Raw genomic sequence first — 23,673 nt, forward strand, 5'->3', positions numbered from 1 at the left:
GAAGACTTGTCAGTGGTGAAGTAGAAGATTCCTGTGTGTATTAAATAAATGCATTTTTTATTGTTCAAAGAACATCTCAAGCTAGGTAACTAAAATCTTCAACTAGTCAAACTGCCGCAAACGCTTTAGTGTGTTACGGTAACAAGTTTAGGGTTGCAAATCCAATAAGTTATCCCTGCTGTTTCCACTAGTGATGATGCTTCCTCTTGCACTGATCATCTCCTTTCGGTTCCCAGATTTCGCTCTGTAAACAATTGTGAGATTATCATATCGACGTTATACGCTTGTATTTAATCTTAATAACTTAATAACAGTTACTATTGGAGCAAACTAATATTACGGATCGCAATTATAAAACTTTTCTAGCCTGGTTTTCTTCCAGATCAATTAAGACCAAACTGTACTCACTTCATCGCACGTTTATAAGCAATATTTTCCCCTAAGCAAAATATACCAGCCACGAAACTACCAAACGCCAGCAAGATCAGTGCCGGAGCAGTTTCATAGATCGTGATACTTCTTGTCGACAAGGTATCTGACTGACATTGAGGTTTTCTCGACGACCAGTGTTTAATTTGACGATCGCGGAGTCCGGTGTTGAACATTTTTGTCAATCTTTGGCAAACAAAGAACAGTGTATTAAACAGTGTTTCTGATTGAAAGAGGTACACTTGCTCACCCTATTTTTGCCATTTCCACAAACTGCCCGTTATGACTCGCGTACATTCCCATCACGGATTGTTTAAACAAATGTATCTCTGTCAACGCGCAGATTTGATTCGAATCGAACATCCTTTCGACGTACGGGTATGCGGTGTTAGGATCCGTGTGATACGCTAGAACACCTTCGCTGACTTGCTTAATGCCCTCTTCTATCGGCAAATATCTTTTCGACTCTGGCAGGGGATCCCAGCGTTTCTTCCGAAAGTAATCGGACTCCCAGTTTAGTTTCTACCGATTGGAACAATGCAATAACACGGTAATAGTAGTAGTTCATTAAATTTCCTCCGCAGTGCCTTCTTTGTAAATGTAATGTTCGTAAAGAGGTAAAATTATTAATACGAAAATTCGAAATAATGAAAATTATGAAAACTTGAGACAATGAAATTCGGATATTGCTACGACATATATTACTATGTCGTTATATACAATCTTCAATTGATCATTGTACAATTTTTTAGACAAAGTCAAACGCAATTTCTGCGAAATCTTCAGACTACCGATAATTTTCGGTAAGTAAACGTGTTTTCCACTTTTAAGTTGCTATTAAATGAATTATTTGCAATTTTCAAGGTTTCACAAATACGCAAAGAAACGTTTAATCAAGATTTGGACGGATCCAGACAATATGAAATTAATCAGTTATTCGACCAATTGTAAAAGCTGATAAGAGGAGTTGGACGATGTTCTCCTACAAATGATGGCAGGTAAGCGAGGAATACTTACATACAAAAAGTAATTTAAGTAAGGCACTGCCTCCGCAGCGATTTTCAAGTTGCTGTCAGCTAAGACAGTTACTGAATCCTCCATCATGTCGAGAGGTTCGCTTAACCGAGCCGAGACAATACTACCAGAATAGTAATTGTACATTATCCAGCTCTGTATAGTAATCTGAAACAATGCGATGCGGCTAGCCACGCGTTTCGTAGTCAAATTCGCACCTGTTAGAAACGAAATATAGATATTGAATCACTCGTTTGAGACCCGGTATAGTTTCGCAGGATGTTTCTTGCTACCTTGTTGCGATATTATCCCTACTGATAACACGAGCGCTCCGGAATATTTCTCTCTCTTTCCGATCCCTTCGCAATTCATTATCATCTTTAATACGAAGATCGAGAACAACCCAAACCCTGCAAACGTGTACCATGTCTGCCTCGCGAACGGCTTCAAGAAAATCTCTAGTTTGATTTTGTTGGTTGACGTCGACAACAACATGAAACATGGCCTAATAAGTTTACTAATTAGTGTAGTTTACTAGTCTAGTGTAGTTTACTAATTTTTCTCACCGTATCGGCCATGCGGCACCAATTAGAGAAGCATAATCCAAACGCTCAGACACCATGATCCTTGGATTACTAGCGAAGTCGATATAATTAGATTGCAGAAATTCAAAGATCAAACCGTGCACGCTGTGTCTGTCCCAGTAAATTATTTCGGAAGCATGCACGCTGAAAAGCAAGAGAGATTTAATATGTCGAACATATTCAATTGTTCTTACAGTCAATGAGATCAGACTTTTAATGCAACAAATGATAGTAGATACACTCATGATTCATGTGATTGAGTTTATGCAGAGTTGGTACATAATTTTCGACCAATTTAACATGGGACCATCGACTTCGCTCTCGTTACCTAAAGTTGAAAAGATCGCCTGTATGCAATATCATGGCATGCACAAATTTATGCATGCTATCCAAGGACCTCGTATTGACATCCTGCATATAGTCCTCGAGACGCATATCTTTCGGTCGATATTGTATCTGAATCAAACGTAACTGTTCAGCTCAAAAATTCTAAGTTACAAATTAATTAAAATCCACTAGTGCATTGCATGAAACTTCAATTAACCGGTTAAAAATCTCTGTACCCTTGCAAAAATATAGTACGGCGAAGTTTCGGGAACAGAAAAATAACTGATCGTGCAATTACAGTGGTAACTTCCATAGCACTCACCACACCAGATATTTTCAGTCTCATTCCGTGCATATTGGCTCTCCTGTTAATTAAAGGCTGCGTTAAAATGATATTTAACCCTTCGTCGGGATGCCAAGTACCAAGTTTGGTGACGTTCAACAAACCGCCACGATATTTGCAATGATTGAAAACATCGTACAGATCGTAGCCACTTTTATTCGATATGGCGAGAACCAGATCGGTCACCATGTTGTAAGTGGTGTCATTCAAAAGTGGAACACTGTTACTATAATTCGATCCCAGGACCAACCAGTTGTACGAATAGTCATACATTCTGTATTTCGAGCTCTATATTTCGAAAAGTCAACGAAACTCAATTTTATTATTCACTATTATCAAACTGCAGGGATTCGTGCATTGTACATTATTAAACACTTAACGACAGTTTTTTCAAAGGTTTTATTAAATTAAAAAATAAACAAAAATGTATATATATACGAAAGTCTGCAGTTTAGTGATTATAAACGACTCGGCGTTTAGTAAGTAACTGCTTACGGAGGCAGTTACTGTTAAACATACTTCGGCAAAAATTCGAACCGCAGTGTCGTTCAGGCAACGTAGATCAACGATGACACCGAGCGTCCATGTTTCGCTTTTTAAGAACCTGCGGATGTCGATTTTTATGGTGGGCTCCCTTATTATTGTAAATATACCCGTAGTACTTAGCGTTTTCAAAAGCTCAAAGTCACCTAATTCGAGTAACACAGAATTAGATAAACCTTAACTGTGCTAAATTCATAGAAATCTTTTCTTCTAGAAGATTAGGTCGAAGGAAAATTTATGAATGTTATTTAGAAGCCGTGAACACTACATTACTCTCTTTAACACGAACTGGTGCTGCAATTAAAGGACTTGACAAAAATCCAACCCTTTTGTAGAAATGTGTCCAAAATTTTCCTACAACTCTATTCTCTTTTAAGAATAAATTGCAGGAACTTTGCACAATTTTCTATCAAAACAATAAATACGAAGTTTTAGACACTACGTTTTGAAGAACTATACCCACCCACTGTGTTACCGCAAGAGAATCCTACGACATTCCGAACCCTCTTGTGCACGAAATAGTCACGGATGAACACATGATCTTGTGCAGTGGATAATAAAGCAAATTGCAAGAGAGAGAAAAATATAACTAACATGGCGGAAATAATAATTTCTCACGACATAAATCCGTCTTAAAATTTCTCGCACGGTGATAAATATTTTTGTAGCACTTTGGTGGCCCTCCGCGACGTCTTCGAGACATGAGTTACATGAATTTATTGGAGTTTGTTTAGTTCATGCATCGAATGCACCATGACGTCATCCCGTATGCCAATAGAACAGACGGCCTGTCAATTCTGTAATTTGAAGAGTTGCGTGAGTCACGACATGATATGGCAATGGAATTAATGTTTCAGTGGTCTTGACTAGCAAACGCGACACCAGAGTAATCGATGGTAACGTGCCAAGTTGTTTATTCATAGAATAGCTCAATATCGTTGAACGTGCACGCAATTACAACTTAAAACTGGATATTATAAAGAACGTACATTCTTCAGTAGAATTTCGTTCAGATTTATTTTGTTTCAAAACCAATCCAATCATCTCTAATATGAAGTGAAGTTATGTTTGCAGTTCACTATGATGAAATTGTTAATTCTAGTTTGCAATTCCCTACAGCTCCGATTTAGGACGTCTCTGGATTCGTCGATTCGAGGAATATGTTGAAACTGCTCAATGTTTGCAGATTGATATCTCGTAGGGAAGGTATATTTAAATTCATGTCTACTAGATTTCTTCCCTCTGCCACGGCGGTCAGTAAACTGGAAAATTATGTATCCTTAATTAATATATTGATAAGTAAGCTACGATATGTCACGGCGCCTTCTCACTTTTTTTTCACTTTAAAAGAAAAATAACAATTCACGAAACTTGAAATTGGAGTCATGATCATGAATTCTGTTGTTTTCTCACGAACTTCTTATTTTCTGATTTTTAATTACCTTGATTGTGCTAGGTAGTAAATCAAATTCTCTATCACGCAAATAATAATGGCAAATCCGACGGCGATACATAAAAATACAAAAACCGGCGCTGCTTCATGGATCGATAGCGGTTCGGCGATAAGCAGGTTACTCGGGCAGAATGGTTGTCTTGCTGACCATCTTATTATTTCGCGCTTCTGAATCCCGACGTTCCTGATTTTCGTTAATCTGCACAAAATAATGTTTCCATTTCAGATGACGTTGGTGTTTCGTATAGTACACCTATGAATTTTTTAATAATTCCTTCATACGAAGTCATTACTTTAAAGTGAGTACTTTATAAAAATACAAACTGTTTTACAGAATTTTATCAAGTAGCAAGAGTTTGACCGTTATTGGACAAATGATTTTGGTGGCGAAAAATCCAAGAGACTTTAGTAAAATTATTTTACATGGAGATTCACATTTTGATCTGAGATTGAATAATATCCCAAAAATGTTTCTTTGCAGTTGTCATTTTAAGAATCAGAGTGAGAGAAAGGTTTTCTTCGTTATTTAAAAGATTGCTCATTATAAAGAAAAATGCTACTAGACGTTGTTAATTTAAATGTTTTAATGAGTAGAAATCTGCAATTTTATTATCAATTTTCATACCCCGTTTTCAGCAATTTAGTGAAAGGACTCCTATGTCTCGCGTAAAAGGCCAAACTAGTCTTTAGCAGATGAACCTCCGTCAGCTCGCAGATGCTTCGATCATTGAACGTGTGCTCGATATAAGGATAAGCGGAATCAACCATTGTGTGGTAAGCCAAAGTTCCCTTCGCCACCTGATCGAGTCCTTGTTCCAGTGGCAAATACCTGTCGTATTCGGGTATCTTCATCCAACAATTCTGATAGAAGTATCGAACGTCTTTATCTTGCACCTGTTGTGCAAATAAATTCGCAGTGCAACAGATAATCAGAAAAATTAATACAAATTCAAACGTGTGATATTAATTACTAGACAAAATGATAAGCAAAATTGAAACAAAATGAAAACAGTCTCAGGTTTGTTTAACAATCCGTTGATGTAAATTTAAATTTGGTCGTTAAACCCTTAATCTTCCAAATAAGTAAATACGATGCAACGATTTATTTTATTTAACGATAAGATATTTAAAAAGAAAAACACAAATTATCGAAATGCAAACACTTACCGTGTTAATCAAACATAACTGTAAGATTTACACAGAGTATCAGGCATGTCTAAGGTGCGGTTTTCGATAATACGGTTTTTAAACAGAACTTGATTCTACAAGTGTAGGCAATATCTAAGAACGGATTTTTGCTGTTACAAACGCAATTATTTCACTCGCAAAACAATATTAAATTATGCAGCTACCAAAAATTAGCGTGTCATTTCTTTTTTTTGGGCTATCAAATTTCAATTCCCTACCTGAAGAAAAGAGCGAACGTAAGGCGTCGGTTCGACTGCCAGTCTCATGCCGCTTTTGGCTAAACTGATTAACGAATCGTTCATTTTCTCGCCTTTGTTTTTCAACCGATTCGACACGACGCTCGCCGAATAATAGTTCAAAATAATCGTACTGAAGATTAAAATCTGCAAGAAGGCGATGCGAGCTGCGCAACGTGTCGGTACGAATGCCGAGCCTGTGAGGGAGAAATTATATTTTATTGTTATCATCGATGGCTTTGTGTTAGAAGAATTCTCTACCTTGCTGCGACAGAGCGCCTATTGTCAGCAAAACCGAGAGTCCATAATTGTCAGCGGGCTCGCGAACACCTTCCAGTCTTATAAAAATGATTAAAATCGACATCACGATTACTATCATCGTTAAGACCCCATACCATACTTTGACGGACAGAGGTTTTAGAAACTGAGCCGGTTTGATTTTCGTCGAGGAAATCGTGCGAAACATGAAGCACGATCTGTGGCAAATAATGTTTAAAAAGAAGTCGAGAGTTGATTCACTTCATCGCTGAATTTAATTCGTAATGGTTAGCAAGAGAAGAAAAGTACCAACAATAGCATACCGAATTGGCCACACTGGTCCAATTATATCGCCATTGTTTAATCTGTCGACTTTCATCGCGACTGGGCTTGCCGATAAATCAATGGTCTTCTTCTTGAAAGCTTCGAAAACGGGACCGGAATGGTCAAATCTACGCTGCGGATTTATTCGGATGACGTCCATGCTGGAAAACACATAAATCTATTTTAATTTTATTACACACGAGAGAATATCATTACAGATTAAAAGTCACTTGATTTCCTGTAATTAAAGATTCAGACTTTTTACACTGGCTTTTCATATTTACGTAAAATTGAAAAGGTTCGACAGGTGCCACAGGATTACATATAGGTACTTCGATCGGCCGTATTTTGCTTTCATGCTGTACTCCATCATCATCTCGTGCAATGATTGATTCTCCGGTACGTAGTTTATCTGTAAGATTTATTTATATGATATATTATTAATCATTAATAATATATAAGAAGTTGTAGCAATCAAAGAGTTAATTTTTATTAAGTTCCTGAACACTTTACGCGACGATTTAGACAAACTTACTACAACACCGACTTTCAGTCTCATTCCATGCAAGTTCGACCTTCTGTGAAACTTCGATTGGGTTAAGGTAACGTTGAGACCCTTTTTCTTGTTCCACGTGCCGAAGTTTGTCACGTTCATGGATCCTCCGCGATCTTTGCACGGATTGTATACGTCGTACAAAACATAACCCTTCATTGATGGTATAACGATCACTATGTCCGTGAAAATACTAAACGCTTTATCGTTTAATATATCCAGACTGTGAGTCAAATTAGATCCGAAGATCAACCATCTATGCATCTCGTCGTACATGGAATATTTTGTTGCCTGATCGTGTGAAGATTTTGTGTATTCTCCGTGTACATTGAAAAGATTTACTTTTTGAGAAAATATGGACACAATAAGACACTCACATCGAGGAAAATTTTGGTGTAACGCTTACTATCGCATCGAGTATCTAAAAAGACACCCAACCGATGATACTCGGCTTTTAAAAGTTTCTTGATGTCCATGCGCTTAGTAGTTTTGAATCCCATCAGCGAAGTGTACGTAATGTACATGTCATTGAACGTTCTCGCGAGTTTAATGTCATCTGTATAATACGATATAAAAATGGTGAAAACATTTGGTAGAATCTATTTGCACATGACGCGTATAATTCACAATTACAGGGTTACTAAAAGCTTGAAAATATTTAAAAGAATCTGCACACCTTCCAGGGTCCCACATGAGAATCCCACGACCCTCTTCACTTTCCTGAATGTAAAATAATCGCGTATAATCTCCTGTTCATCTGCACACAGGACGCAGATTAATTGCGGCAACATAAGCAGACACACGTTCACCAAGTTCATCTTGTTAATCTCAAAATACTTGCATTAAAATCGAATGAAATAATTCTCGTAAAGAACAGTGTCTAAACAACATTTGGCTCTGTCTGACACTGATATTTTTCATGGATACTGAATCAAGACTCAATAATGCATTCCCTTATTTCTTAATCATGATCATGATAAAATATTACCGTATGCATTTCATAAAATATACGTGCAGCGTCTCAATAAAATATGATTCAGCTACCATTATCCGAATATTGTATTATTCTAGTGTTTTCTCTAGAGCATAACCGAGCATCTCGTTTTCGTTTTCACAAAATTGAGTGTCTCGTTCGGTGAACCATCCTATTATGTTATCAATCTAGCTGTCGTTGCTATTGTTTTGTCTCAAGAAACCTCTACATCTTCGAAACACAAAATGAAAATCAGGATTCTCGATGTAACCGACAAAGCATTTATTCTTCTCACTTACAATGGTACAAAGACGAGGAAATAAGTATTGTCTAATCATACTATATTAATTAATATAATTTGTACTTTCTACGGGCATCTCGTTCAGGGGATGCTGTTTCAAATGTAACTGCTCGCGCTGCATAAATAAAAGTAACTCGTAAATGACTAGTACGGATCGTTTTACATCATGGAAACACGTTCTCCGCCATTGTTTCCAAGCTCCACCTTCGATGTTATGATTCTTCACGCTATCGCAAACGGGGGTGAATCGTTCGTTGTCAAATAAAACTTTCCTCGCAATCTGTTCGAACGGTAATTAAAACATGATTCAAACTCCACGAAGAACGAAATGAAGTATTATACATATATGAGGAAAACAATTGCTCACGATGTGGATGCATCTTCGCCCATCAGCCCAACCGGATTGTAATCACAGCGTCCATCCTTATATTTCTCCCAACTTTCACAGATTCTCGCTTTGAAACCGGAATTGCTCCCTATGCTCTCTGTCATGAACTGATGCGCTCTTGAGTGACTGCAATAAGCTGGCAAATCATTCACGTAAGTTTCATTGAAAGACATAGTAATTATATATGTAAACATATTGCCAACTATTCTTTTCTATTTACTGCAATTTTACTTTACGTGCAGTAATAAATTCTTTAATACGTTGACGCCGGCGTCGATATTCACGATTTTCAAATTCGAAATTTACAAAAATTAAATACTTATGTTAAGTTTATAATATTGAATTTCTATGAATATAATTTTTACTATTGAATATCTGTTTATAATGTTCAGATAACATAATATAAACCTATTTTTCAAGCAAAATAAACAAATGTACGCAGCCCACGGGTCTGACACGTATGACCCACCGGTAGGTCAAGCCGTCGTCAACGTGTTAATTCGTTTCTACTGTTTCGATCATTAACCCAACGGAGGCAAGACTAAAAGCCGTAATTCATTCTTGCATATTAAAAATACATTGTTTTTCTCGGTTAGAATATTTTTGAAAATATGTATCCATTAGTTCAGTAAGATTCACAACCAGTTTCAGTTTATTTTAACATCGAGGTTTTAGGTTCTCTGGTATTAATTATTCTTTTTTTCAGGAACACAACATCAGTCTTCAAGATCTAAGCAAACTTATCGAAAATCTGTTTTACGTCGTTTCGTCTTGCAACCGCCAAAAATATCGCCTAGAAAACATTGAAATTGAAGATGTTACTTGTGGTCGGCACGAACGAGCATCCAGGTTGTGGAAACTTTCCGTTATTCGGATAGAAGTCAGCATGACCGAGCGGAGACAAGAATCCGAACGCAGATCCGCTGGTGTGAATCACGTCAACGAACTGCGCATCAGTCGGATCTAATCTGAATTTCGGGTCAACAATTCCAGAAATCGTCTCGAACAGGGGACTCGCCGGATCTAGGCCTATCGCACGATATCGTCGCGTTAAGTAATTATTTTTTATACATAGTGCATTCGTCTTATATCATCTGTTATACTAGATCGCGAATCTTCATGCGGAAGAAATATTTTATAATACAATAGCGAAACAAAAATTCATTGAACATATATTTCTTCATTCAACAATTGGAATATTCAGTTTTGACGTAAGTGAATTTAAAATCCGCAGTCTAGGTTTGACTAGAATGCTTGCTCATACTTTTGCAATCAAGCATCGGAAGTTTGGAAACAAGTAAAGTACTACTTTCTGTATTAAATCTCGGATTGCCATAACTAGATCCTTTTTAATTCAGCTTTTCAAAGATTTTGTGTAACTTCTACATATACATCCGCAATATTGACACTTTATCTGACAACGAATACTCAATAGTCCATCAACATTTTAAGACAAATGATTCAAACGCATTCCGAGGGTTAATAGTTTCAACAGGTTGAAAACGGTAAAATGCATTAACTTGTGGAACCTTCGATAAGGATTTGCAATTCGGTCAAGTTAAGACAAGATCGTTTTTATTGAAACAGACCTGTTATTCTGCCAATTCGTCCACTCAAGTAAGCGCCAGCGCATCCAGCGACGTGTGAACCCAAACTATGTCCCGTAATGTGAACATCTTTATACTCTAGGTTTGACTCGCGGTTTAAGAACTCGAGAAAATTGCCTAGAAATTCGCCTACTCGACAGGTGTTGTTCGCAGCCAATGGGTAGATAGCACTGGCAAGAACACTCCAACTGACGACAATTACGTTCACGTTTTCGTGAAGCAAATAGGCTGTAATTAAAAGAACATAGCGATGCAAGCTTTACCACTGCAAGAAGACATTACTATATCGCGGTAAGAAATTGTCGAATGTTCAATTAAATTATCGGCTTGACCCTTGAACCTGACGTGGTCGATTTCGTGTTTACCAAAACGAATTATAAAGATTATTATAAAATTTCTATGACTCCCCGACTGAATGCGTTTGTGATGACTGTCCTAGAAGGATGACAAGCATATTCGGGAGGAAGATCATCATTTTATAGAAATATTGAGAGATGATTCAGAGGAAACTCTTGCAAGATACTTTCTACCCCTACCATTTATGTGAGAGATGTTTGCGTACCGTCTATCAAACCTCGAACCCAGGCCTCATTTCCAGTGTCGCTGTAGCCGTGGATAATGAACTTCGTCGGGCGACTTTCGTTGAAATGAGATGCATAAAGAACCTCTGTGTTGTTTAAGAACAATTGTTCTTCGCCGAATGGATTTTCCCTATTAAGAAAAGGACATGTTAAGAGTAGACGAAGTAGAATTGTAAACACGTGAAAGCGTCTCTCTACTGCCAGAGTTCATGATATTCGAGCATTTGCCTAATCTGTAAAATGAAGCTTGCAAACAATGTGGCGTCTCATTTCTCCACCGGTTCTGATCGGCACGATCGGTGAAGAGATTATCGAGCAAAACGAAAAAGAAAAAGTAGGCGCGCCCGTAGATATTCAAGCGTCGACGATAGCCAGTCGAGCGTCAGCGCTGAGAATAGAATTCGCTGCTGATAGACGTATCGTTGAAAAATTGTTGCATCGTTTACGACCGCGAACGATAAAGTCTCTCCGTACCAGTGAAAAATTCGCGACTCGTTACCAAAGAGGGACGCGAATTTTCTTCGGTGTTGCGAACATGCTACCTCGGACTGTTACACTTTCATCGAACTCAGTATAATTGTTTTGATCACGGAAATTCCAACTAGTATTCTGTTCGATCGAAACATGTTCCAAATAGTGAATTCTAGAAAAGAAAGTAAAAATAACGGATAATAGAAAATCAAATATTGTATCATTCGATTTCTACAAAATCATTGTCCCGGAGATCATTTAAGTCCCGCATCCGATTTCACCACATAACATCCTGATCTCTCGTAATTAAATGTCTTGTAGTTAACAACGTTTGCATACCTACTATACAAATTGAATGTAGCCGGTTCCCATACAGTCTTGAACACGGTCTTAACGACATTCTCGACATCGTTTAACAGCGTGTTCTGCGGACGTGCGTACACTGAAATCACAGCAATGTTTTTTTCAATTAAAAGCATTTCAAAGACGTTCTCTTTCTAATGAACAACTATGTAACCATCGAATGATAAGATTACTAAGATCTTGTTTTATAATCGGTGGTTAGGACCTAACGATGGTCAGAATCTTTGATTTTAGTACTACCGATTTTTAACTCGTTGATAATTTCATTAATTTTTCAAATGATCTTATCACTCACGTTTAGTTTAAAAGGACTGTTTTTTCAAAATACCATTGATATTATTTGTATAGTAAGGGTTGTCCTAAGGATTGAAATATTAGTTCGTCGTTTGGTCTATTGCACTATACCTGGTGCAAGAACAATCGCCAGAAGGATAAGAGTCCCGACTGGTGGCATGTCTCTCCTCTCAATACCACCCGATGTTGCACTGAATTACTACTGCAGCCGTTTTAACGACGAACCGTCATTCATCCGACGCGATTCTTCATCTATCGATGACCCGATAAACCCGGAGCATCGTTCATTTGCTGAATTAATTATTCCGGTCGAAGTATTGGTGGCACCAACTTTCGACAGCCTCGAGTTTCCTCCCATCGAGAGGGCTCGTCGCTTTTCATGCATTGCCATTCGTTCATAAGCTCAGAGTTCAACGTTGTAGAACAATGCTTCAAAAGAAATTGAAAACGGATGATTATCAATGCAGGACAATGATTATCATTTGCAATCTAAATGAAAAATGTGTTCCTTGCAAATTGTAAAATTATTATAGATAATCTTTCTTCAGGAGGTCCTCGGCAGCTTTTATATTTATTTTACGTAATCTAAGTCACTTGAAGGTCGTGACATTATAGATATTATATCCATCTTGACCTTAGTAATTATGCGACGATAACGAAAATTTACAGTAGCATTTGAAAAAAGTCGATGACTCTGAAATCTTGGAAAAAATAATCTTGGAAAAATACGTTGAGTATCAAAACATTTATATAATTTTTCCTGATCCTGATCCCATGCTAACCTCTCAACAATGTACTTTGTTGTGCTTTGAAGAAATTATTCGTTTATAAATTTTTGCGTTTTAATCTTTTAAATTTCTGGGAGAAATCGTCTTAATCAACTTCCTGTCGCGCGATCTGTAATACCGACATTGCTAAATATCAATTGTTTCCTTGCGTCCTCTACGGTCAGCTAATGAACTACATCAAACTGCAGCATAGAAAGTTAGTTTCCATTGTAATCATGCAAATAGAAATTAGCGATCGATCACTGATCTCTATCTTAACTCGCAACCTATGTAAATCTTATTACATTAAAGTACATATTCACTATATTCTGTGCTAGCTATAGTTACTGATAATGTAGTAGGGCAAGTGGGACACTAATTCATACTAGTCAATTGTACTCGAATGTAAATGAATAAACCAACTTCAATGTTAGTATACCCACACTATAACATACATGTCACCACTTCTAATAATAAGTACAGTTGTCATATATGTTATATATGTACTAACATGTCATAAAAAAAGCTTTAATTGATATTACGAATCATTACCTAACGATACTATAAGTTGTACACGAACAGTTTTTATATGTATGTACACACAATTGTTAGAGTTTTTCCTATAAAAGGCAAATTCAAACTGATGATGTATGTATGATATTAAGGAAACAATTTGTATTCGATTATTCTTCTAATCTACTATAGACTTACTTCTCAACGATACGGAACACATTTATCGCAAAGTGCGGTTTCCGCTTTAATTCCATAAACAGAGGAGCAGTTGCTACACATTATGAAAGCCATGTCGAAATATTTACAACAGGATATCGGGAGGAAGTAGTTGACTCAGAAACGTCATAAACTATGACATCATTATTTTATAAATGAAATCGCCTAGATTAGTGTTTTAAGTAAATTTCATGTCATTTTATCATCGAACTCACCATTTCTACAATTCTTTTGCTGCAACTAGCGAACAAAAAGTGTCCTAGTGTGATATTGATCGAGTTCTCTTAAACTTAGCAGAATGCATGCTAGCATGCTAGCCATATCATTTTTATGTCAAGGCTACATACTCTCAACAGTATTTCCAAAGAATTATGATAGAACCCTTTAACTATTGATCGTAACACCGAAACAATTCGACAAAATATTCAAGTTTCCAAACTTCGATGGACTTACTTGCATACATTCTTCTACGTATGTATATATTTTATTTATTTATTATGCCTGTACTTCCGTTTTTGGACGGGACCATGAACTTTCCGGGATTCATAACCTGCATCGTGACAAACGATTATTCTTAACATATTTTAGGTGTGTTAATGTATATACCAATAAATCAACGGACAATAAAATTCATAACGTTATTAATACTTCGACGTACGGTTTAAAGCAGATAAAAAGAATATTGAATTCAAAATGCATAGTACGATTCCAAGGCAGCAATACATATCGGCACAATATGGTTTCTATTAGGAAATTGGAAACATGTTGGTCCTACCTACTTAGCAAAATAAATTATTAGGAATTACAGTATGATCCAAGAATTCGTAGGTGCTCATGGATCATCGTAGAATTCCCGAAGTGCTATTATGAGTAAAACGCAACCGGTGCGCAAGCCGCCTCGGCTTCGGCTCCATCATGTCATGCGTACAATCACGGTATGTACTGTTCTAAGAATTTAAACACGTTGGAGAAAGAAGGAACGATTCACGAGGAAAAGGGAAGACGTGACGTGCGGAATGGTCGGTAGAGGGAGAAACAGAACTATTATATGAGATTCACACACAGTGGCCACAACACGCAGACGTTCACGAGTCGTCCGAACGTTCGATTCGACGCTACTTTGTGCTAGTACCGACACAAACCTATTTCCTACAACGAATAAAAATGGTTGTCGAGATTAAGACTAACGTAAGTAATATTATTATCCTTCCACCATGTCATTCTTCATGACAATAAAAACATTACACCAAGGATTAATTGTACTTGTTTCCTACATGTTGAAAACATCTGCTTTAATGAACGTGGCACATGAAATAAACGGAACACAAGTATCGGCTCGCAACGTGGTTCGTTCGATTATATCACACATTTTGTGAAACCGGTTGACCTTGAGTGAATTGATCGTTGTCTGGTTCGTCTTATGCTGTAAAAATTAACATTTCGAACAATTATCTTCTCTATACATATAATCACCGCTCGGCCGTAGTTTCAGAGATGCTCATGGAAATAGTTTCAGTGGTTTCACTTCGACGTGTACTGGATGTCGTTTAATTTCGGATAGGTTCATTTACCATGCTGCTGTGTGTTTTCGTCTTGCGTAGTGTTGCTAGAAACCGGGACGCGAGACGCCAGAGAATATCACTTTTTACATGCATCAAGCACGTAAAAACTGCTCAATATTTAAACTGTACAGTAACCAGACTGAAAGTGCTAATGCAAATCTAATTAATATAGATGAACTGTGAACAAAAAATTAGAATTAACTTTGGATCAAATCCTTTATTCGACTGCCGCAAGGCGGCCGATTACCAATAATACTGCGCACGCTACTATCAATATATTATACCGTGGGTAAAATTCGCTGTGTGATATGGAACAATTTTTTTGTAAATATATTGGAATTTAAGACCGAGTTGAATTGTACACAAGGAAAAAAGTTATTCAAAATATTAATTTCTACAGTGAATTAAAAAATCATTGAAATTACTGTGATAGTTGACATATTATTAATTATCAAACTTTCTTGTCGTATTGAAACACTAACGTGTAATTATAAATTGAGTAGTAAATTGTGGCAGTCTCGCAGCGCCGCGATGTGTCGGTGTATGCGTTCCTGAGCACTTACGTATGTATGACGATCGCTTTTGAATGCGACGTTGTATAGTATTATGTCAACCATCAACAATTCAAATTCCTCTGTATAATTTGCCACGGTCTAACATAACTTTTATCAAGAGTCAGATATTACATTAATATTATTAATGGACGAAATTTTTAATTTTATAATTTAGAAGTCATAATTATTAATCTAAGGCATAGCCTTAGTTATTAATAATTATTAATCTGAATTTGTAATTATTCAATACAAAACTAAACTCATTTTTTTATTGTTGTATTTGCTAAGTTATGGTTTGTATATTAATCTCAATCTCTCAGTACATGACCAACATTCATTGTATATCTTATCTCGCTGAATTATCACAAACGTATTCTTGATTATCAATAATGTGTATTCTATGTAGTATAATTCAGTGAATAAGCATGAGCACAGTATGCATTTACATATATAAAATAAAATGTATACTTGATACTTTTTAATTCATTCACAGGACGAGTTCAAGAGTACTCTTGAGAAGGCTGGAAGTAGTTTAGTTGTAGTCGATTTCTTTGCTACTTGGTGTGGTCCCTGTAAAGTAATTGCACCTAAACTTCAGGAACTGTCTGAGGTTAGATTTATTTTGATTAACAATGAAAATAATGAATGTTGTGAAAAACTCTTTTATCAAATTTTTCTTTTTTTCGTAGGAAATGAAAGATGTTATATTTTTAAAAGTAGATGTAGATGAATTCCCAGAGCTTGCTGCAGAATATGACATTAACAGTATGCCTACCTTTATATTTATCAAGGGTGGTAAAGTGGTATGTATTGCTTTGGTTTTAAATGTATCTATGATGAATTAATGACAAAGATAAAGTAAAAATGTTTTTAATTTTTTTTAGCTGGAAACCTTCTCTGGTGCAAATTACGAGAAACTCAAACTCGTACTTCAGAAGCACAAGTGAATAAATAATTTGATCAATGATAATATTGTTAAGCAAAGTCGAATATTAATTTGCACTAATAAATAGAATTTTCAAAATTTGTGCTAGCAGTTAGGCCATTGAAGATATTCTTACATTAGCTTTGTACTCCAGCAGCAGCATTTTGTGAAGCCTCATCTCCACTTGTACCCTATTTGACGGAGTCTATTCACTTTGACTGTATTTATGTTTTAAATCATTGCAGAATTTGATTGAGTTTGTAAAGCTTTTAGGATATATTTAAATTTGTAAAACTTGATGAATTTGAATAAGACATGATTGCAAATTCCATCCAATCATTATTGAAGCATCTGTTTAATTTGTAAAAGCTAAAAGTAAAAAACACTTCTATTGTAAGGAAACAGGAAGTGCGATAAAATTGTCAAAATATTTGGAGATATTACACCGAAATGTTCACATTTTATTAAAATAATCATTATCGTTTATTGTTATATTAATTAAACCTGATCTACCTTACATTTATTATTACATTCGTTTATACAACTAGTTAAGTTTATCATTTCGATCACAGATTTAAAAACCGCACAAACAATTTCATACAATCATAGGCTTAATGCTTTCAAGTAAACGAATAGTTTCAGTTAATATGAAATTTATTTTTAATGAACTGTTTTAAAAGTCAAAATCTTTTGATAATAAACAATTATGAAAGTAATAAAGTAAGATCGCTGTGGAAAACTTAAGTAACTGTATTGAACAGTTTATATAAAAAAGGTATTTATAAGAAATAAATGCATTCAAATAAATTAATTTATATCGCGAATTACGAAGTCAATATTTTCACAATCGATAAAACTGAGAACTAGTATATAAAAAGTTGGTAAAGTGAATAATATCAGTTCCAATCGGTACGGTAGGATGTCAGGGAGATATTACAATTTTTATTTAAAAATGTATTAAATATTAAGTTTATTGCTAAATCTCGTTGGTATTCGTACATCGCCTATTATTTTGGATTTATTAAACCACATCTAAAATATGTGTATTTTATTGTAAAATAAAATATCCGTTCAGCTTATAAAAGTTTATGTACAATAAGATTATTTTCTTTACGCCTTTTCTCAAAATTATACGCTTGCAGACAAAGTAATATCTTGTTGTTTTTGTAACTTTAATAACAGTGAACAGGCTCCAGTTCCAGAATTACAAGGTTGGCCTAACATTAAACGACTAGAAGGAGACACCAAGTTATCACGTCTTCCTGAAAATATAAATCACATATATCGAATTATTTATATTATTACTTCGTTATTTGTAGAACATATTTGTACATAGATATTTAATTGCTTTACCTTGTAACGTGGCATATTTTAAGAAATTGAGAGAACTTTCAAAGCTAATTTGTTGCAAAGGAGATGCAGAATCTTCCATTCCTTTTCGGCTAAGAGGTTGAAATCTACCATCAAATGTCATATAATCTGCAATTAGTGACAAATGTCGAGGATCGACTGTGATACCGTAGACTTTGAATACATCTTTTACTTCTTTAATAATAACTCTATTAGCTGCTTCAATACCGTAAGTTTGAGAAATACCGTAAATGTCATTAGAATATAATCTATTTAAATCCAATATCTTATCGTATTTAAACATTTCCTGTAATATAAAAAAATATAGTTAGAAAGAACTATAAAATGGTGATATATGAATAATGTAGAACTCTTTTTATTTACGATTATATTTATGCCATCTGTTTTGAGAAGAGTGTCACCACTATTATTCTGAAATGTAAAAGCACGTTTTATACATGGTACTTCCCAAAATACGACCCTGTTTGCAACGTTTCTAATGATTGTTGGTAAATCCAACTTCATCATTTGGAGAGGTAGCTAAAAAATACAATAATAAATAGAATAATAAATATGCATACAGCTACAAGAAAACCGAAAATATGTTCATTATTTACCCAAAATGTTAATTTACTCCATGAATATTTATCTTCATCATAGTCATACTGTACTGCATGATGATACATGTTTACAACATCTTTCCTTCTTTGTGTATTGTATATTTCACTCGCAGCACATTTTGATTTTTCATTGTCAACGTCTTCATCGTCATCTGTATTTTGCTGTTCTTGTGCATGTCTTGATTTCTCATTATCATTTTCAACAGTTGCATCATTTTCCTTTTCGTCATCCATTTCATCTTCTTCCGGATCTTCATACTCTTGATTTTCTCTATGTCGAGAAATTGATCGAGACAAGGTAGCGTCTGCATCTTCCGCCGCTTCATCCTCATCTGAAGATTCATGCATTTCCCCTAAACGATTTCGTGATATCATTGAAGACTCTGTTCTTTCATCTGGCTCCATTTCATCTAACAAAGCATCATCGCGTGTAGGTTTCTTTTCCTCCTCAATGTGTAACAAAGCACCTGTTACTTTGGCAACTTTTTTAATTTCTTTAAACAGTTCCTTAAAAAATATTTCCTCTGTCTTTTTTAGTATCTCATGTGGTTGCATACAAAATTCTCCTTTGTAGGACTTGTATGGAATGTAATTTACAGCTATAGTGTATAGCAATCGTCTATTTGGCCACTGTTCCAGTTTCCTACTTATTGTAATATCCTTTAATATATTTGACAAAATACACTTGTTTAAATTTACTCGTAGTTTATTAGCTCGCTTTGTTACATTTTTTAAACTCTTTTTAAAAGGTATTTCCATGCTAGGTGTTTTAATATTTTTAGATGCCATCATAAGTATTTCACGTAATCTCGGTATACCTAAAGTGACATTCATTTCACCACGACCAGCAAAGTGGAATGTGTTTAATGTCATCTGAGTTGATGGTTCTCCAATTGACTGTGCCGCTAATAAACCTACTGGTTCACCAGGTGGACAAACGATCTTCATTATTTTCATCGATATGAGATCCCTTAAATCACTTTTTTTTATCTGAGAATTTATAGATTTATTAGCAATGTATTCGTCTATTAAATTTTCTATTTGTTCAGAAAGCACACCAAAATCTAAGTCTTGTCTATAGAGTGATGTTACAGGATCAGGACATCTGTTACATTGTGCATAAATAACATTTTTTTCTTCATCCGAGGTTCTTATCCATTTTCTCATCAACGAAAGTGCAGCTTTACTTCTTCCACTATTTTCATCAAGTTGCTTATATTTTGATGCTTTAATATTCAAGTCTTGTGTTGAAAAATTTGCAAAAGCACTAATTCTTCTCTTTTGCAATGGGTTTCCATGTTTACTTTCCCATTTCTTAAGTTTCTTTACTAACTTTAAAATTTTGCTCGTATCAGAATCTTCTTTCAAATTTTTAACCACTTCCTCGTTAATAATAGCATTTCTATTATCAACCAAAAAGTCAAGTAGGTCTTTTCTTAAAAATCTTGAGCCAAATATATCAAGTCCATCCTCTCCATAATAAATTTGTACTAAACTGCCATCTGAATCCCGTACTGTTGAATCATAATTAATAACCAATCCTTCAAGATGTTTAATAAGACATCGTTGTAAATATCCTGATCTACTGGTTTTCACGGCAGTATCAATAAGACCTTCGCGACCTGCCATACAGTGAAAGAAAAATTCTTGCGGTTTTATGCCTGTCATGAATCGACCATCAATGAAACCACCTGCTCTTGGTGTTGGATCATAAGCAGGAAAACTTGGAAGACTTTTTCCGCTTATCATTAAAGGTGGTCTTTTTCCTTCCAATTCAATTTGTCCTAACAAACATGATATCTGCATAGTGTTTACAGTTGAACCTTTGGCACCAGACTGTACCATTAATTGCAAATTATTATCTGGGAACTTCTTCAAAAGACCAGCTGGTAAACATGCTTTATTTATATCATTAGTATAAGTGTCTAATGCAGTTTTATATTTTCTGTCAACCTGTGTGCGAAATTTTGGATTATTCCAATAAGACTCCTCCATTTTTGCTGTAACTATATCCATTGGAGTATCCTCAGGTACTTCTAGCACAGATTTTTGAATATCTTTTCCAATTTCTCTACATCTGGAAATGATTTCTTTACGCTTGGCATCTGCTTTCATTACCAGTAAAATATCTTCGATGCCAAGTGTGAAACCGTTTCTTTGTAAAGCCGCCTGGAACAATTTACCAAAGGCACTCAACAAGTTTGTACAGCATGTTCCACCATACAGCTCATACACGCAATGTATAAGACCAAATGAAGTAGCACCATAATGTGTTTTATCCAGTACACCGCATAGTAATTCTCCATTTCGTATAATTACTTCTGCTTCTGACATCGTTTTTGGATCAGAGAATTCAACACCACATTTCCAAGATCGTGCTTTGGTAATTTGCCACTCTTTTACACTAATCTTGGCATTTGATACTAAATTAATTCGTGCTAGATTCGACGGAATGATATTGATAATAACAGTGGATACAACTTGTTTTCCAGACCACAGCGGCACAGGTTTTATAATAGTGGGTGGAAGAAGAATAATATTTTCTTTAATTGTTGATAAAGCAGCATAAACTAACTGCATGTAATCTTGCTTAGTGAAGAATGTTCCTCTTACTGTTAAACGTACACCAGAAACCATATGATCTTGAATAAGACCACTTAGTGGGGTACCATCCTTTGGTACAAGATATTGATTAGGCACATTTGCTATATTGTATCCTTCGCTTCTAGCAAGTTCATTTTGAGGAAAATGTGCATTCATTTCGTCACCATCAAAGTCGGCATTATATGCTTTGCAATTAGCGTAATGAAGGCGCAATGTTTTCTCTCCTTTCAGAATACGCGCCTTGTGAGCCATTATACTAGGTTTGTGCAAAGTTGGTTGACGATTGAGTAATAAAATATCTCCATTTTGTAAATGTCTATGTATAATTTTAATACCCTTGAAAAACTTGTTCGCTTTATCACTAGTTGTTAACAGCCGTTTTGCAATAGCTTCTCTGTGAGTAACATTGTCAGCAGAGATTCGTTGTATACTTCCATCTTCATTTTCAATCATTACTGCACCAGGATAAACTTCAGGTCCATTTAAAACTAATTTCCGTAGATATACAACATTCCAAGGTGTAACAGGAGTTGGATACGTTAATTTCAGTGCAAAAATTTCGGGAATTCCGATTTCATCTATATTTAAGTTAGGGTCGGGTGTAACAACCGAACGAGCAGCATAGTTGACTCGTTTACCCATCATGTGCATTCTAATAACTCCTTCCTTCTTTTCTATAACTTGTTTAAGTCCCTGACAATTAGCAGAATCCGCTGTTCTATTCATGTCGCGGTCCATTAAGTGATCCACATTTATTTGCAAACTTTGCCAACCATTGTGCAATTTTTCTATTGCCGTGTTACCTTTTATTTGTTCGAAAACAACCTTGCCCTCTTCTGGTAATTGATTCGTATCTCCATCTTGAATCGTTTGAATAATATTTCTAAGAACCAGACAGTCTTGAATAATACTTTTGTAGACTTGAGTTTGCGGATGTTCTACCATTTGACCATCAACAAAATTGACTGGTCGAACAATAGGTGGTAAAACTGGTACTACTTCAAAGAAAAATATATCAGTTGGGTATTCAATGTCTACCATTGCAAAACAGGGAATAATTACTTTAAGAAAATCTTTTTCATTTTGCCAGAGATTTCTAAGATGTTCTTTAGATTGATCTGGCATTATCATTACTGTATCTAGTCTATGAATTGTTTCATTTGATTGTTCGGTAGTATCATTTGACATTTTTATAGTCATAATTTTATTCTTCAAATTTGTAACTTTTGATATAATTTCTTTACAATTTATGCAAATTTTTGGTGTCATATATTGCTTTAGAACATTTTCAACATATGCATGCCATTGTGTATTAATATTCTTTGTGTTCAATTGCATTTCATTGTGCTGCATAATGGATTGACTAAATCTAGATCGATTAACAAGTCTCTCTATGTATGTATCAATAATATCTTGTACCAATAGCACGTCAATTTCATAAGGGTTGTTAGAATCTGCAACAAGAAACATTACTTCCTGTTCTAACCCTTCCATATCACTGACATATCCTTCTTGAAGTAATTTCATTTTTGCTTGCAACAGTAACTTTACATAAGGTGGAATCTGTAGAATGTAGCATTTTAAGCAGGATAACTTGATCAGCATATATAATCCTTTATGGAATAAAGGATTCACAACAGGTACTGGCAACTCTATGTGACCAAAATGACCTGGACATTTATATACATTACATCCGCATGTTGCACATGGATCAGAACTTTCTATAAGTGGACCTAAAAATAAATAGACAATAATAGTGGTTAATGACTTTTATATTTGTTTGAATTCTTTATTATGAATTTCTCTAAATATCATCTATATTATTTAATGTAAATAATTTACCTAATGATGGATCATATAGTCCACCTTTCAATGGATGTCCTAATATATTGAATGATAAAGGTGTTCTTATTTTAGTAACACTTAAATTTCGTATATCATTTGCAGTAAACATAGAAAACATTAAGCAACTTGGATCCAAATGTTTTGGAGATAACCGCGATGATCGATATGTTTTATGAGACATTTTGGTAAACCCTTTTTATTCTTATTTCAATACCTAAAAGAAACTATGTACTTTTGAAATCTTTCAGTTAATCAAATTTTATTATTTATTGATGTTAATGAAATATGATATTCATACCTTTCAATATAATAAAAAAAAATTGTACCATATATATAGGTAATTTTTTAGAAGTAATTGTACAACTCTTTGAGAATTTAATTAATATTTTACATTATAACAATAAATTTGATAGAAATTCTAAACAATTGAGGTTATGAAATCTTTGCCACATGGTGTTATGTTAGCACAGATATGTAGTAGCGTTTA

At 35.2% G+C, this 23,673-nt stretch overlaps 4 protein-coding genes and 1 long non-coding RNA gene across 9 annotated transcripts; 2 read left to right on the plus strand and 3 right to left on the minus strand.

The window, feature by feature from the left end:
* Positions 1–36: 36 nt before the first annotated feature.
* Positions 37–8,373, minus strand: LOC144476909 (ionotropic receptor 75a). Its single transcript, XM_078194232.1, has 17 exons — positions 7,929–8,373; positions 7,630–7,808; positions 7,235–7,543; positions 6,984–7,111; positions 6,699–6,860; positions 6,379–6,593; positions 6,100–6,314; positions 5,319–5,587; positions 4,683–4,892; positions 2,677–2,719; positions 2,356–2,483; positions 2,010–2,171; positions 1,737–1,948; positions 1,447–1,661; positions 680–951; positions 409–615; positions 37–244 (listed from the first exon to the last, which is right to left on the minus strand). The coding sequence occupies exons 1-17, from the start codon at positions 8,068–8,070 to the stop codon at positions 148–150; spliced, it is 3,165 nt and encodes a 1,054-aa protein (XP_078050358.1). The 5' UTR covers positions 8,071–8,373; the 3' UTR covers positions 37–147.
* LOC144476970 (uncharacterized) lies at positions 4,297–11,090 on the plus strand. 3 transcript variants are annotated; one of them, XR_013495128.1, is made up of 6 exons: positions 4,297–4,992; positions 5,330–5,467; positions 8,975–9,066; positions 9,621–10,531; positions 10,604–10,812; positions 10,961–11,090. It is a non-coding gene; the product is annotated as an uncharacterized LOC144476970 (long non-coding RNA). The 3 variants fall into 3 exon arrangements; XR_013495129.1 differs by having other exon boundaries at positions 9,621–9,963; positions 10,273–10,531; positions 10,604–11,090; XR_013495127.1 differs by having other exon boundaries at positions 10,604–11,090.
* Positions 8,493–12,472, minus strand: LOC144476954 (pancreatic triacylglycerol lipase). The gene is made up of 7 exons (XM_078194304.1): positions 12,342–12,472; positions 11,913–12,015; positions 11,084–11,232; positions 10,504–10,749; positions 9,737–9,943; positions 8,894–9,050; positions 8,493–8,806 (listed from the first exon to the last, which is right to left on the minus strand). Exons 1-7 carry the CDS (start codon positions 12,388–12,390, stop codon positions 8,749–8,751), a joined length of 969 nt encoding a protein of 322 aa, XP_078050430.1. The 5' UTR covers positions 12,391–12,472; the 3' UTR covers positions 8,493–8,748.
* Positions 12,473–14,755: 2,283 nt separating this feature from the next.
* LOC144476963 (thioredoxin-T) lies at positions 14,756–17,251 on the plus strand. The gene is made up of 4 exons (XM_078194315.1): positions 14,756–14,914; positions 16,336–16,452; positions 16,532–16,645; positions 16,727–17,251. The coding sequence occupies exons 1-4, from the start codon at positions 14,891–14,893 to the stop codon at positions 16,787–16,789; spliced, it is 318 nt and encodes a 105-aa protein (XP_078050441.1). The 5' UTR covers positions 14,756–14,890; the 3' UTR covers positions 16,790–17,251.
* Rpi1 (RNA polymerase I subunit RpI1) lies at positions 17,043–23,660 on the minus strand. 3 transcript variants are annotated; one of them, XM_078194208.1, is made up of 6 exons: positions 23,485–23,660; positions 23,184–23,400; positions 18,735–23,074; positions 18,502–18,657; positions 18,121–18,424; positions 17,043–18,029 (listed from the first exon to the last, which is right to left on the minus strand). In XM_078194208.1, exons 2-6 carry the CDS (start codon positions 23,365–23,367, stop codon positions 17,896–17,898), a joined length of 5,118 nt encoding a protein of 1,705 aa, XP_078050334.1. In that variant the 5' UTR covers positions 23,368–23,400; positions 23,485–23,660; the 3' UTR covers positions 17,043–17,895. The 3 variants fall into 3 exon arrangements, with proteins under 3 accessions (XP_078050334.1, XP_078050341.1, XP_078050348.1); XM_078194215.1 differs by having other exon boundaries at positions 23,184–23,410; XM_078194222.1 differs by lacking the exons at positions 23,184–23,400; positions 23,485–23,660 and having other exon boundaries at positions 18,735–22,795; positions 22,893–23,059.
* Positions 23,661–23,673: the final 13 nt, after the last annotated feature.

The sequence above is a fragment of the Augochlora pura genome, chromosome 2, assembly GCF_028453695.1.
Source record: "Augochlora pura isolate Apur16 chromosome 2, APUR_v2.2.1, whole genome shotgun sequence".
In the NCBI taxonomy this organism is placed as follows: Eukaryota; Metazoa; Arthropoda; class Insecta; order Hymenoptera; family Halictidae; genus Augochlora; species Augochlora pura.